The 16,663-nt window shown below is 40.9% G+C and overlaps 1 protein-coding gene across 1 annotated transcript in view; it reads left to right on the top strand.

Annotated features, from left to right (window-relative positions):
- Nucleotides 1-15,143, top strand: part of adarb2 (adenosine deaminase RNA specific B2 (inactive)) — a 158,735-nt gene extending 143,592 nt beyond the window's left edge. The window contains exons 7-10 of the mRNA XM_061666961.1: nt 299-467; nt 4,532-4,713; nt 10,666-10,847; nt 14,773-15,143. Of these exons, the coding sequence (XP_061522945.1) occupies nt 299-467; nt 4,532-4,713; nt 10,666-10,847; nt 14,773-14,943 (704 nt within the window). The 3' untranslated portion in view covers nt 14,944-15,143. The remainder of the gene's footprint in view (nt 1-298; nt 468-4,531; nt 4,714-10,665; nt 10,848-14,772) is intronic.
- Nucleotides 15,144-16,663: the final 1,520 nt, after the last annotated feature.

Below are 16,663 nucleotides of genomic sequence, written 5' to 3'. Positions count from 1 at the left end.
TAATGATTATTTTGTCAAAAAGGTTCAGATTTTGGGGGGTATTGGTTACTTTAAAACCCAAAACAGATTTGTTTAATAATTGGCTATGAGACATCTGGGAACACTCTTTCAGGTTGATCACTGTCTCATCCCAAAATCAAAATTAATCTAGTTATTTTTGCTGCTAGGAAATAGATTAGTTTTATTTTGCAATTAAAATGTTATTTGTAGATTTAATACCCAGCAAAGCCACAGTAAAAGAATTGACATTATGTCTTGTTGAAGAACCTTTGCTCTGGTGCTTCTTTTGTGTTTAAAGTACCCAGCAGCAGAAACCTTATGAGGAAACACCGCTGCCACCTGCGAACCAAAATCGAATCAGGCGAGGGTACGGTACCAGTGAGGTGTCGGGGGTCCGTCCAGACGTGGGACGGGATTTTACAGGGAGAGCAGCTCATCACCATGTCCTGCACTGACAAAATGATCAGGTTTGTGCTGCCAAATCTCAAAACATAATACAAAATAGAAAAACATATGCACATCCGTGATAAACGTATAGTGGTACCTTGACTTACGAGTTTACTTCTATCTGTGACCAAGCTCACAACTCATTCTAGCGCCCCCCAAAAAACTAACTTTTTGTTTTTAATTTTTTATAAAAAAAAAAAAATGTATTTAAAATATAAATGTAGAAACTTAATGTAAAATTAAAGAAATGAACTATTTTTTTACACTCACACTGTAGTACCTTTAAGAGGCGGGGCCTAGTGAGTGACAGCCGGAGCCTGGAGTTAGTCTGGTTGGCCGTTTACCACAACCGTAAGCTCAATGTAAGAGTTTCTTTCGTGCATCTTGGGAGTGTTTCATTTTGTATTTGTGTTTTTAACTGTTTGTCCCATTTGATAGAAAGCTGAAAGTGCATTGGATTGCTCTTTTCTTTTTTTTTTTTCCCCACTTCACTCATGTATCATGTGTTCACTCTAACTTGAATTTTGGCTCGCAACACAGCAAAAAATTGACCAAGCTCGAAAAACCTAATTTGGGCATGTGTAAGTCAACATGCAATAATTACACTTTACAAAAGCATTTCTTTAAATCCTCTTTTATTATGTTGACTGATAAAAATACATCAGCCAAAAACATTGTGGTGGTTTTTAGGGGACTCAAATGGATTAATGGCGTTTCAATTCATTGCAATGGGGAAAACTGAGTTAAGTTAAAAAGTAAAAGAAAGTAAAAAATATATATATAATAATAATAATTAATAAAAGTTTTTAAAAAATAGTCTTTGTAGCAATTTCTAATTGGAGCTTAGTTGAAAGATTTGCCTCATCAGGACCTGAACCTTCGCGTTTCACTTAGAGAGGACCGTAGCTGAGCCTTTGTTGTGTGAAGAGGTTGATAAAACTACAGAGAGAGAGAAAGAGAGACAGACAGACAGACAGACAGAGAGAGAGAGTGATAGCGTGAGGCGAGCCCTCCTTCTTTAGAGCCTCTGTTAATTTGACCAATTTGATTCAGTTGGCAAGGGCTGGAGATGGTGTGATTAAATATACCCAGGTCACCACCAGGGGTGAAAGCTATTATTTTTTGTAAAAAAAAATTTAAAAAAATGGAGTGACGAGGAGGACGAAGGGACACCCTGATTTTTTTTTTCCCCCTCTCCCACCATCGAGCCAGACACACTCTTTGCTCTGCAGCCTCCTCTGAGCACTCTTTATATCGCTGTAAATCACCGGTGTTCATCGTTAAAGTGAGTGGGTCACCAAGGGCCGCTTTATCAAGGTCAGGGTGGAGGGTGAGAGGACTGCAATGTGACCACACACACACACACACACACACACACACACACTGATCCCCATCAATGCTCTTTTTGTCCTCTGTAACACCCATTCTACAGTCCTATTACTTTTTTATCCCGTCTTCCTTCAGGACCTGCACTTTATTATGGTTGGTTTAGCCTTACCCGTGGAGGATTTTTTTACGGCTCTTTCCACTAATCATAAACATTTTTAATAAGTTGCACTGATGCCACACAGTGATAATAATCCATTTTTGTTTTCTTAGGCCAGGCGGAGAGTTGTTAATGCCCGCTGTTGCCCCTGCGCTAATATTTGATTTGACAGCTGGATTTAATTGAGGGTCCTGGATGTCACTCATATAATCATGATGTTTTCCATTCCTTCGTAGTTTCATGCAGATGATCACATTACTTTGATGGCGGCGTTTACGGAGGGTGGGAAAAAGTGAGGAGTGACTGAGAGGGAGAGTGGACGTCTCCCCTCTCTCCACTCTTTAAATTCATACACCCGAGCCAGATGGCTGCCTTTTCTTGCATGAGATTAGAAGATGTTTCTGATTCACGGTGTGTCGCTTTCTGGCTAAATTAATATTTCAGGCTAAACCATTTTGATTTTGGCAGAGGCGGTGTGTGTATGTGCAAAGCTCTGAGCGCCTGTGTGGACAGATTGCAGGTAAAATGTGGCCACCGCGTCATGAGCTCATTTAGTGATTCCCTGATAGCCGCTAATGTTAATTGACTGCTTAGGAAGTGAAAGGCGCTGTAATGAGTGATTATTAAGTCAGCCAGGAAAGAAAAACAGTAGTCACCGTAATTGCAACCATGATAAAGCGACACTGATTAACCAAAAGAACTGCAATGTTACTCAGTAGAAAATAGACTTCTCTCAACACCTTCATAGACATCCACCTGATGCATATGTCTGAATTGTGCCATTAATAAAACCACTGCCATATCAGAGAAAATGTAGGGGGGAAATGCTTATTAAACAAATTAATTCAGGGATTCCATATTAATATATTTCACGGAACTAGAGTATTTTTTGTAATCCAGCTAAAGGACAACCAAAAAAGTGCTTTGCATGAATCTAATATTTTAGAAAATTACAGCTAATGATGGAATTCAATATAAGAGTTGGTGGGGGGAGACTGTTATCAATATTGACCACAAGGGTCACCTTGACCTTGAATTAAACTTTAGTCAATTTCATATCATGTCTGAACGACACTGGTGCTTTCATGGCAGGTAAAGTGATACTTTGACTTTAGAAGTTTCATTCGCTCCTGATGTCGCTCACTAGACCACAGCCTTTAAAGTCGCATACACTTATACTGTAGTATTCTTGTGTTGACATGTGCCTTTAAGGGGCGTGGCCTAGAGAGTGCTTGTAGGAGCGTTGACTCCAGTTCCGGTTTTCCATTTACCATGGGGTTAGTTCAGTGTGAGCGTCTTCTCCATGTTCCTTGTGAGTGTTTTCGTGTTGTGTTGTGTGTTTGATTCACAATTGACACGGGCACAATTGACATGGGCTATGTCATTTGCCTGCATGGTACTATTTACTTTCTACACTCCATGGAAAGGGAGGACAAGAGGAGAAGAAATGTGTTATCTCTCCCTTCCATGTTTTCCACCAATCAACCATCACCAAAATAGGAAAATATTCACGACACCCCATCGAATAAAGATAATTCCGTTACAGCAGCAAATAGCGTAAATTGCGATTGTTTGCTCCACTTTGTAAACGGTGTTCAGGTCAGCTGAGAAGTGATTGCTCTTGTTTTGGTTCTCAATGTGGAGATTTTGATTCTACTGGGATACAAGCCACCCAAAAATTTGAAATGTTTGCCTTATCGTACTGCTGTTTTTATTTTAAATTATTATTTATATACTATATAATGTATACAAAACAAGATATAATTGCTTCACATATTGGTGAATTGGTTTTGTTAAATAAATCAAAGGTGAAGAATGTCAAAGTGGACATTGGATCCCTCAATGTTTCTCTACGGGGCCCTTAAAAGAAAATATTTGGACACCCATGCCCTATATTAACTTCATGAGTCCTTTTTAGAAGTGTAGAAAAACGATCAGGTACACATGCAGAATATTTCTGTGAGGCTAGAAAGGACTATAAACATCATAATTATCATTTTTCCACCATCGAATGAGCATCTGCTTGTAAAATTGAGAATTCCAGCAGTCGCTGTTCCGAGGCAGGGCGTCAGTGAGGCGGGCGGGATGAACCCCTGCCGACACAGGTGGATCTCCCTTAACAAACCCTCAGCGATCGACCTCACACTTGGTGACGGACGGACGCCTGCCTGCGACGTTGCGCAGTGCATTAACCCCGTTGGCACTGACAAATGCATGCATGCTAATGTGTTGTTGTGGTAATGAATGCTGATGCACTGACCTGTGGCGGTGTTGTTGTTGTCGACGCTGCTGATGGTTTGTGTCTCTAACCATGGGAAAATGGTGTGTTTTTGTGTTTGTGTGTATTGACAGTCCAGCAGATGTTATTCATCACGTCCCACATCAAGATAACGATCAAATTGTCTCTACCTGTCATTGAGGCTCTCAAATTGGTCTATCTCGCTCTGCCTGTCCCCTTTCTCTTACTTCAGCCAACCCCCTGACTTTCACCGTGCCTCCACCGTCCCCTCATTCCCACCTGCTCTCCACACCATCCACCTCAGCTTACCAGCTACATAAATGCTCCTTAATGTGTCCTTCCCCTTTTCCTGCGCACAGGTGGAATACTCTTGGCCTGCAGGGTGCGTTGCTGAGCCACTTAATGGAGCCTGTGTACCTTCATAGCGTGACTGTGGGCAGCCTGCGCCACACGGGCCATCTGGGCAGGGTCCTGAACCAACGGCAGGAACGATTAGGCCCCCTCCCCGCCACGTACAGACGCAACCAGCCGCTACTCAGTGGTAAAAACACACACACACATCCAAGCAAGGGTGTGTCCTGGGTCTGTTTTCTAACTGACTCAACAGTATTGTCACACTAGCAGCATGTACAGTGAACCTCTATTGCTCACAAATTAACTAACTAAAGCAATATCCCAGAAGCTTAATCCGCTATGTGACCGAACCCGGAATCCTGGATCTCATGTCCCAGTCCAAGGTCCTTTTATTTGAAAAACTTGCTGTCTGTCAAGTTTGTACAATCTGTTGTGTGTAGCTGCCTTAGACTAGTGTACATAATTATACTACTTTTGTTGGCTACTTTTGGAGTTTGCAATCTAAAATGCGTAATTGGCAGTTTAGCAATGAAGTGTCATCTAGGAATTAAAATAGACCCCTCAGATTGATGAATTGAATGTCTTTACTGGTAGCTCAGCAGCATTTGGCGAGGCCTTGGCACCTGTTGGATCTCACATATGTGAACCCTGCTGCCACATACAGGACCAAACTAATTTTGGCAGAGGTCTGCTCTCTACTGTGGGTTTTGTATAATATTTGTGGTTTGTAAACAATTTGGACTCCTTTTCTCTGCAAATTAGTTGAATCAAATTCATTACAGAAGCTATGTTTGGCTAAACTTGGAAAGAAGCCCAAGTCACAAAATTATAAAACAAAGAATTCCACCTTCACATTTATCAGAGACTGAATTTATAAGGAATCTTCTCATTAACTATCTAGCTCAATGAATCGTACATAATGCATTTTTTGCTATACATTTACAAATTCTCGGCATATCCACTCAATTCAAAACTATATTAAAACATTTCAGTTTTCCCCTGCAGCTCAATGACAAACAGGGCTTTCAATTCTTACTTTCCTCAAAGATGCCTCTAGGTTACGATCCAGAATCTAGATAAAGAATCTTCTTTTTTGACAGTTGTGTTTGCCGTATGGGGTTTATCTTCACAGATTCCAAACATGTCAACTTTGTACCAATTGAACTATAACAGTAGTGCATGAAAACATCACACACACTGACACATAAACTCATCTAGTTGTCCAACTCTACAGTGCCATTGTGGCAGCCAGACAAGCGAATGTGCTTCCAAGGTTCCACTGAGACTCGAATATTTCCTTTGGACTGAAGCTGAATGCTGGAAGAGGATCTGAATGACACCCAGCTTGTAGATACTGCCTCAGCCGTCACTTCCAATCTAGGCCGCTCCCTGAGCAATTTATTCATGCGATGTAGGGCATGTCTTTTATGGATGATATTGATTACAAAAATATGTTCACAATAATCTATCTGCAGAGGAACAAATGTTTTTACGAAAAAAAAAACATCTAATTTCATTCCATTCTTTCTAGCTATTCTGTTTGTAGAAAGTTAGATGTTATGTTGAGGTTGTTTTGGGATTTTTGGAAAATTCAACTTGAGATAATAATCTCAACAACTCACCCATTTCAATTTCAAAAGCTAAATGTTGTGGGTTAGTTAATTAGTTAGTTAGTTAGTTAGTTGGAAATGTTAACAGCACATAACTCAACTTTATTTCATCCAACCATTTACAAAAAAAAAAAATATTTTCAATTGTAGTGTATAGTAAGATATTTGACATTTGTCATGCACACTTAAAGGCACAGTTGACATAACAGTTTGGTGTGAAGCCTTAACCATGAAAAAAGGTAGAAATAAACCATATGACCTAATAATAACCAGTATTGCAGTTAAAAAAAGCTTTACATGCAGGGAAAATAGTATAATTTAAGTCTACAAATGTTTTGAAGGCTTCACAGTGTCTTTTCTTCACAGTGTTAGAGCAAGGAGAATGCTTTTTGAGTTGACAAATAGTGTTGTGCCCTTTGCCTCCACACACTTTCAAAACAGAGTTGCAACAAACACTCTGCCCCCCACGCTGAATTCCCTCCAATGATAGTGGTCTCTTTGCGTTTGTGTGTGTCAGATTGTTATGGTTGCAGTAGCTAGAGTAGCTGTAGCGGTCCATTGAAGGCTATGGAAGGTTGACGAGTAGGGAGACGAGGAGGATGGACAGAGAGTGGCGATGGCCCTCCACCAAATCAATGTAATCACAGTCCTTATATGACATTATTCGAGTAGTCACCAAGAAATGGTCACAGGGAAACATGAGGGCAGAATGAATCAAGGAAAAAAGGTATTCATTGCACTAGTATTATTGTCTGGGCTATGTTTTCGGATTTGTGTGTAAAATATTTTTTTTACAAGCCTGGACTTGCACACTTTTTATTGACACATATTTTCCCATCCAGACTTCTGAATGAGTGTACAAACACTAAAGAGGTGTGATACATTGATTTCTAAGGCTGGCTGTAACTCACTGAGCATGGAGTTTTCCTGTCACTCATTGTCAATGTCATCCATCCATCCATTTTCTGAGCCGCTTCTCCTCACTAGGGTCGCGGGCGTGCTGGAGCCTATCCCAGCTGTCAACGGGCAGGAGGCGGGGTACGCCCTGAACTGGTTGCCAGCCAATCGCAGGGCACATAGGAACAACAACCATTCGCACTCACAGTCATGCCTACGGGCAATTTAGAGTCTCCAATTCATTTGTCAATGTCAATGTCATTGAAATCCATGAGATAAATATACCACACTTTAAATATGAATATACCTAACGTAGCGGATGTGTCTTCAGCTAATCAAGCCATGCGCACTGCTCCATCTAACTCATACTAACACTTAGAAGGACTGCGTGCTATTTTTGTTCTGTATGAAATAAATCCAATAAAAGTAATTTAATCAGAATATTGTGCTTGTGACAGAATGCATGTTTGGAGGTCCATGAATAAAAAAGGGTGTTTAGACATTTTCAATAGATCAGCAGTGACCCGACTCATGAGATTTTTTAGATATGAGCAGTCAATCGGTCTGTTTTTATTTTTTATTTTTTTATTTTTTGCTTTGACTTGCGAGCACAAACTGAATCTATATGGTGGAAGGTGACTCACTCACTTCACAACAAGCAGGAGTTTGGTAGATTAGTACATTTGTAAATATTCTTCAAGAAACAAGTTTCAAACTGTTTATTGCCACTCTTACTGTAGCTGAAGGTTCCTGTCAAACTGAACATAAAACAAAGACAATTACACTTTGTGTATTTGAAACAACCTCATAGCCAGCACACGGGATAACAATTAGCGTTTATGTGGTGGTTGTTGTGACTCTTTTAGCAACAAATACAGTATCTGAACACAAACTTTGCAGCATGCAGACAGGTAGTATAAGTCTGTCTTATACTGCCACCATGGGGTCAAGGCATACACATCAGAATGAGCACAATCTGCATTGCAGCAGAAAGTGTCAAAAACTGTTTCACAATTTTTAATATTATTCAATTATGTAATAACTCTTATTATTACTTTTTGTAAAGTATAATTGTAGAGTGCTATTTTTTCTCATTAAAAAAAACATTTTCTGGAGGCTGGTATTTCAATGGGGAAAGATGATTTGCAATACGAGTGTTTTGCGTTACGAATGTGGTCATGGAACGAATTAAAACTCTTATCTCAAGGCACCACTGCAAACTCTGATATTAATCCACTGCTGTGTGTACAGTTGTACAGTCACGCGTCTCATAACTAAACACGCTAATTCTTGCCTCTTTCATGTCTGCCGAGCGTCCTCTCTCCCAGACCGAGACACCGATCAAGTCTTCCATCAGGGGAAGAAAAATGAAATTGGCTATTACAGACAGAGGAGTCGAGTCCATTGAAGGGATTCAATGAGCCATGAATGGTGCGAGAAAAGGGGAGGTGAAGCCAAGATGGATAGAGCGCCTCTTTTGTACAAAGGAGTGTGTCGTAAAGAGAGAGAAAACGGGTAATAAGACACAGTGATGATTGTTGCTGTGGCAGGCAGTTCATTCCAGTTCCAAAACAGGAGCAGCTGTGGTAATGTACGAATAATGGTGATTATAGGGAAATGGTGGTGAGATGATCTGTAGGCATGCAATCAGTCTAGGTTTTGGTGTGGTGGAGGGGAGGCAAAGGCAGGTGGATCCAAACTGGAAATGTTTATTTACAACACAAAGGCAAGCAATGCTGCTTGAGTAGACAAGGAAGGCACAAACACGGGAAACAAAAAGGTAAGACCGAACACATCCATCCATTTATTTTCTGCACGGCTTATCCTCACTAGGGTCGCCTATGCCAGCTATCTTCGGGCGAGAGGCGGGGTACACCCTGAACTGGTCACCAGCCAATCACAGGGCACATCTAAACAAGCAACCATTCGCACCTACGGGCAATTTAGTCTTCAATTAAACTACCATGCATGTTTTTGGGATGTGGGAGGAAACCGGAGTACCTGGAGAAAACCCACGCAGGTACGGCCAGAACATGCAAACTCCACAAAGCCGAGGCCGGATTTGAACCCGGGTGCTCAGAACTGTGAGGCGATGTGCTAACCAGTTATCCACCGTGGCGCCGACTGAGGAAATTGCACCGTAAAAGCACAAAGGGACGAAATAATCTGCTTTCACTGTCAAAAGGATCTCAATCGAATCTAGTGGCCGACTGGTGTTCGAGGTAGTGGTGGTAGTCAGCAATCCAGTGCGAGGATTGTGCACAGGGGGTGCTCCTCGGATGCCGAAGCGATGGACGAGTCAAGCCGTTGATCAGATGTACAACGAGGTTCCAACTAAACTTTGTACACTTTACCCTGGATGGTTGTTTTTGCCAGTGTTGTGGTGCTACCCGCTGATTCAGTAAAAACGTAGAGTAGCCATCCAAGAATGAATACCTTCTTGACTGATACGCTTTAACGGTAGCCAACTGGAAACCGTTACAGTGGAAAGTAACTGACATATTGCCAATAATATAGGAAATGTGTAGGCAGATTCAATAAGCAAGAATAGTAAAACTGGGACACTTGTGTTGTTGTTGGGATTTTCAGCTTTTTCTTTATTAAAAACACATTTAAAAAACATTTTGAGGAAGCGTTGAATGGATTAATGGCATTTCAATGGGGAAAAAACGGTTTTAATTTGACAAAAGTGACTTTACAAAACTGTGTGACAAAAGTACATTAGACCTTACAGTACGTATAGTAAAACAGTTCAGGTTTTGGGATTCATCCAGCAAACATCCACTTGGACTTAGTTAGAAATTGAAGGTCCAAGATCATGGTCACCTTATCCCTGCTAGACACGGATTTGACGACAATTCAAGCATCCATTTGTGTCCGAAGGCCAAGATGAAAAAAAGAAATGTCATGTCAGTCAGGCCCACGACAATGTTTGACTGGTAAACTAAATGCTGATGGCCCAAAATGACTACATATTACTATATTATACGCAAGTTTACTGCATACGTTTTGCAACTATATCAGTGCCCTGTATTAAACATCAAATTTAATTTGAAAGTAAGCTTAAAAGCGTCTTTTTTGACTGTCAATGTTTTTTTTTGTTGTTTTTGTTTTTTTGTTTGTTTGTTTTTCTGTGGGAGAGAATCCCTATGGCTCTCTGAGTATTTAATGTTGCTGACACTTGCACTACTTATTTATTTTGTCCTACAACTGTCTCTCAAGAAAATGCTTACCCAAAAAAAAAAAAAACTTTCATCGATGGGTTTTGGGACAGTTTCAGCATATAACTGGCAATACTTGTACATGCTTAAGTTTTGCTTGTATACCTCTAGGCCTCTCGTTATCACCTCTTTTCCTCAGTCTCTGAGCGGTTATTAAAATTTATATATGCAGCCAAGCCCTACAGTTTCAAGCGGCTATAAAATAGTATCCCTGGTATTGGCCTCGGGGAGCATACGCTTAAATGTGTTCAGAGACTGTTCAGATCCTCTTCAGTTGTTATGTTGAACCCTTAAGCTAAACTCATGCAAAATCCTTGTAAATCTACACTCGGTACTTCATAACAGCAATCAAATACAGTGAACAGTCGCAACTTTTGAGGAGGTTTAGTCTATTTGTTGGTTCTTCTGCAGGGTTAAGCTGTGTCGAGTATCAGTATTCAGGGAAGGCCTTGTGCGTGAGTGTCAACTGGACGTCGGGCGACGCGCAGTTGGAGGTGTTAAACACCGCCACAGGACGGAGACGTGACTCAGGGATGCCTTCACGCCTCTGCAAACACGCACTGTTCACACGCTGGAACAGACTTTACTGCAAGGTGAGGACTAACTTTTAACTCAATGGACTCGGCCAAAATGAGCCACTGGACAGGAGAGAAAATCTACTACTACTTTAGACAACTGTAACTGTGTTTTGACTGCAAATCATCTGTTCTACTGGTGACGTTCTAAAATTATTCTCGTGAACAACTAGTAGCACTAGTAGTAGTAATTATTAAGATGTAGTTTTTCTTCTTGTGGCTTTAGTAGTGTGCAGAACTGTCATACAGTAGTAGAAGGCATGAGTGGCAAAGTCGTTCTATTACTACTCGTTCTGTTGCTGAGCCTTCCTGCACTGGATTGTCTTACTATTGAAGGACAAAGAAAAATACTAGTACATGGAAAATGATCAAATTAGGATATCGAATCAATTCTCAAGCGGTTTTCCATACCATGGCCAGTGGGCTTGTTGTGTCTCTGAGCATGATGTCGAGAGTGTGGAGGAGGTGCCAGGAGACAGGCCAGTACACCAGGAAAGGTGGAAGGTGAGGTCCATGAAAAGAAGAAAAAAAAGAAATCAATCCATCTTGATCTTTTCCTCTTCCGCTGATTTTGAGTTTGAATGTAGGGGTTAATTATTTGGGTTTGCATTGACCATTCTCACTTAACTTTGTTCTCAGTGCTCTGTATGTACTAAAGATTTTAAACTGGAACATTACATTCTTTCTCTTAGCCATCTGGGATGCGATTCAAATGTTCACTTTCTTTTTCAGCATTGGGTTTTATGAAGGGTTTGCACCGACCTGAAATGTGTCCATCTACCATTTTTACAGCTGCAACTCTAACCTCTTGTCTCAGCTGTGGATCAGCCAAAATTGATTTATTTTACTCACATGGACCATTTCAGTAGTAAATGTTCCCTCAAGGTTAGAATTCCATTGTGAGCTACTCACAGCAAACTGAAGATAACACCTCTCTGAAACCTGATAATGTGTTCAGCAATTTTGCTCGGTAAAATCCGATTTTGGATAAGTTCAACTATTGTGTAATGTTTTAGTCCAACAAAGGGAGGTTGCCCGTGTCTGTAGTAATAATGGTGGTAGGTCATTGCGCAAGGAACAACAGGTGCACCATCAAGATGCCCTTGTTGCAATGACAGCCAGTAAACGTGACACCAGACTGCACACACTTTGTAACATTGTTCATTTCGTTTTTTGCCCTTTTGCTTTATAAAGTTTCCTTCTCTGTGTCCAAATCTACTTTAAAAAAAAAATCCCAAATTGGCGCTGCTTTCTCATGGCAGTTGAATCGTATAAAAACGCACAATGTCAAAATGTGCAGACACTGTTAAGTAACATTTGAACTCTCTTATCAAGCATGCATGTGTAAAAATAACCACGTTTTATATTAAAACTTCAAAATAAAGCAATCTTGCTGAGGTGACAGAGCTCGCAGATGTGCGTCACACAACTGTCAACACAAGTTTAAAACGTTGACGATAGTGTTTTCTCTGCTATTTGCAGTAACGAGCATAAATCTGCGAGTAATTGATTATCGCAAGCTGCCAGAATATGGCGGTAAATAGATACTTTTCTCTAAATAAAGCTCCTCAAGTCACTTCCACATAGTTTCCTTGGCACAAAGTTTTCCAGTGAATAACATAGGATAGGTTCGCCGAAAAAATAGAGTAGGTGAATCCGCAAGTCACGAATTGCGAATATGTGGATGAACGCTGTACTGTAAAACAATGAAACATCCGTCCATCCAGCCATCCGTACTTCCAAAATAACAATTTTAAGATTAGAAAAAAATAAAATTCTGGGGAAGAGAAAGCCTTTTTCGTATTATATGCTATGACCTTATCATCATAACATTCCACTTTTTTTTTTTTTTTTTTTTCCTTTTGCCTAAATAAAAAACTCCCATGCTTCCATTTTCTATGGCGCTTTTCCTCCTTAAATTGGAGACTATCCAAGCTGACTTTGAGTTATTTAGTCAAAACTATAATCAGGATTGTTCTGCAATGGCACAATGCGATGTCAATCTGCATTTTGAACACTCCCTGGCATAAAAAATGTTTTAAAAATAAAATAAGCAGCCCATTTCTATCAGAATGTGCGTGTGGCACATTATCAGAAGATCGATGATAACAACATCAACAAAAAAAGATGTGCACAGCACATTTGTCTTTCTCCAGTAGATAAATATGTTGACCCGCCAATGTGAGCTGTGTTTGCAGCTTATCACAACCTGGCAGCGTAGATCTTTAACAGCAGACCTCGCTGCACTCTAATTTCCATTCAGAAACTTTATGTAACAGAAAGTGGCTTCATCACCAAATGGCGGCCGTTAACGCATAACGACTATAAAACGATAATTATTTGGTGAAGTACTCGACGTGCTCCCCCCCTCCTAACCTAAGTGTTCCCTGCACGATGCACATAAGGGCCACGCAAGAGCAGTCGCACTAATCTCCAGAAGAAACTTTGGCATTCTTATTCTCCCCCCTTCTTTGTCTCCGCGCTGATCTTCATTGTTTCCCCTTGCGACAATAGTAATGCACAGAAAGCGCAGAGAATGTTCAATTGCTTGTGAAATTTAAATGGGGGAGATTACACAGCTGTTGAAGGCCCCGAACCCCCACCTCCCCGCAACCCCTCCTAAATGCATTTGTGCCACCTCATTCGGTTTGTTTTGCTCGTCTATTTCCCTCGCTCCGCCACCGCAACCTTTAGCCTTGCAGCCCATTTTGTCTTTTGTCATTTATTTCTTTACCTCTGTCAAGGTTAAAGGGGAGCAGTACGGTATCGTTTTGAGTGCCATTTGTTGGGTTTTAGGTAGATTTTACACCATTGATCGAGTCAAATAAAATTATGTTAGTAAATACTCACACTCTATACTTCAATAGCCGTACAGATACCTGTGTAAATGTAAAACTACTGATTCCATTCCCTTATTTAAATAATGAATAAACTTGATATAAGTCTCATATAGAAAATGTGAGAACCAAAATGTCAAAAACCGTAGCTATTTTTCATAAACCTAAGGATGTGTTAAAAAGTCCTCATGCACACTTTACTGTTTACTGTTCCTGCCATGTAGAATGTATTGTGTGAAAATACGATAAGACGTTAAAAAAAAAAAAAAACTCTCACCCAATATTTAAGCTAAAAAAAAATTCTTATTTATTGAGCTCGCACCATAGAACCAACCAATCCAATGTTTACAACTTAAACTCAAATGTTACGACTGTGTTGAATTCAAAACAGCACAAGCGATGTACAAAATACACAACAATTGACTTTGTCACAATACTCAGAAGCCGTTTGAAATGACAAAGAGCGGTTTCAATTTGAGGGGAACAGGTGTATTGGAAAAAAGACACGACAAGAACAAATACAAAACAGAGACGTGTTTCCGTTAGGAGTTAACTTATGAAATGATTATGATACCCAACTGAAAACATGTCGGGCCTTTACTCTTTTGAAAAATATGTTTAAAACAAGACCGATAAAAACATATATATCAGTTAGGTATAAACAAAAACGTTGATGATAATGAGGCACTTGGCTATGTCAGCTTGACTGTCGTGATTGCCATAATTAGTTTTACTCTTTTACAGGTACTTAGTTTTATTTTAGTTCCAGAAATATTGGCATTACATACCGTTAGTATGTTTCAGCGCATATTTTCCGCTGCGGAAAATGTACCGCGAGGTCTACGGAGGAGAGCATTCACAAAGCACCCCTCTCAATATTGCACCGGGAGAGAGACCCTGTCTTTTATGTTTGTGTGTAGCTGCAAAATAAAGGCCAATCATTGCCACTTTACTGCCTTGTTCTTGTCAGAGCATGATTGCAGAAACCTACGCTCATTAAAATGGGCGAAAATGTTCTGACTTTGTAAAGAATGTATTTGGTGACGGTGGAAGCTGCGACGCCCGTCGTCACATCCCCTCTCTTTTTGCTCTCTTGCCCTTGCCAGCTGGGGGTCTCCGCGTCCCGCCCAGAAGACAGTCAGCTCGTTTACTCCCAGGCCAAGATGGCGGCACGCCCTTACCAGACAGTCAAGCAGCAGTGGTTCAGGTCTCTTCAAGAAACAGGCCTGGGCACCTGGGTGAAGAAACCACCTGAGCAGGAACAGTTCCTGCTATGAGACTAAAGAGTCTGTGTTTGTGTGTGAGTACATGCGTGTGAATGTGTTAACCTTTATTTTATTTTTTTTAGGGTAAGGTAGGGGCCATGCTCTTTGCAAACATATACACCCTGCATAACCGAGAGTGGAAAGCCGTCAGTCATCATTGTGTGTGTTTTGTTGTGAATGTCCCACACATCCGCTCCACCAGTCAATACAAACACCGGAAGGTCAACTGGATGTGCTGAAAGGAACAGGAAATAAAAGGGATTGTGTGGTTTTTTTTGTTGTTTTTTTTTAGCCAACACCTCCTTTAAACTCGCACACGCGCACACACATGTCAACACACCCTGCTGCAACCCCACCTCTCAGGTGTGGCGTCTGTCACAGAAGGGTGGAGTAACCTTGAGCTAAATGAAAGGCAGCCGCTATCTTGTCATCAGCTATTTCCGGGCCCCAAGGCTCCCGCTGAGGAGCAGAGCCAAGGGAGAGAGAGAGAAAAAGAGGAAAGGAGAGAGCAAGAGAGAGAGAGGACCCCATCCAATTACTGGCCCTGTCATGGTGACGGGTGATAGAGGAAGAGAAAGGGTTGGGTGGGGGGAGGGAGACAAAAAGAAGGTAGAGACCCAATTCAATGCCATCTCAACCAACCCTTCACCTTTTTCTATGGTTGCCCTCTTCTGACTTCGCCCTTTTTCTCCCCAGTTCCTTTGTCTCCGTCACTCCCCCCACCCCCCACCCCCCACCCCACCCCCGCTCCTTGTCAATCTCCGCTGCAGCCTCGCTTTTCAAGCGCAGCACAGTTCAACACAACATGACGACAGGTTAATACACCCCACTGGGTCGGGAGACGACGAGGTACATGAGTGCGGCCATTACCGCTTCCTCAAGTGCGAGTGGAGCTGATGATGGAGGGAGTGACTCTTCTGTTCTATGCTTTCATGCTAAATATATCTCCTTACCGTTTCCGTGCCCTGACCTGGATCCACATCTCCATATCGCACGTCACTTTTTGAACACAAAGGCCTTGTTGACCTGATTCTCTACAGCTATGATCATCATGTTCTAATGATGGGGAAGATTATTATTATATTATAGATTTGCATTGTTTTGTTTAAGAGGACAGGGACTCCTTTTAAGGAATATAAAGTATATCCAAAAGTTGAAAAATCTTGAGCTTAAACAAAAACTGGTGAGATGAGATGCCACAAAAGGTATTTTTTGATTTTTGATTTTTTTTGTCCTCTTATTTTTTTATTTTCTGTTGCTTTTGCTTTCAGGACTGAGCCCTGCTGCGACTTGTGAAAATCTGCAATTGATGCCCTTCCCCTTCCCAAAAAGATTTATAATTGCCAAAAGATGCCACACGATGGCAGCAAAATGCTACTTCTCTATTAGACCGGGCTTACACCCTGCCAAAATAAAGCTCCTTCCTTACAGTAGTTCCTTGGCACCAAAGTGCCACAGGATGGCACCAAAGCAATATTATTATTTTATAATTTTAGTCAGGGTCTTGGTCTGAGCACAAAACAGCGAATATGTGAGTTTTTCAATAAATAATGGAGGATAGGTAAGATAGGTAAAGCACTACTCTTGTCTCAACTCCTCAACTCACTTCAACATAGTTCCCTTGGAAAATTATATTTAAAATATATTTTAAAAACGTACATCCTCCTTCCACATTTGTTTGTCCGATTCAAACCATTCCAACTTCCAACAAAATATTTAGCTCATTCAGACA

The sequence above is a fragment of the Phycodurus eques genome, chromosome 21 (assembly GCF_024500275.1).
Source record: "Phycodurus eques isolate BA_2022a chromosome 21, UOR_Pequ_1.1, whole genome shotgun sequence".
Taxonomy (NCBI): domain Eukaryota; kingdom Metazoa; phylum Chordata; class Actinopteri; order Syngnathiformes; family Syngnathidae; genus Phycodurus; species Phycodurus eques.
The sequence above is the reverse complement of the archived record's forward strand: the minus strand, read 5'-3'. Positions and strand labels throughout refer to the sequence as shown.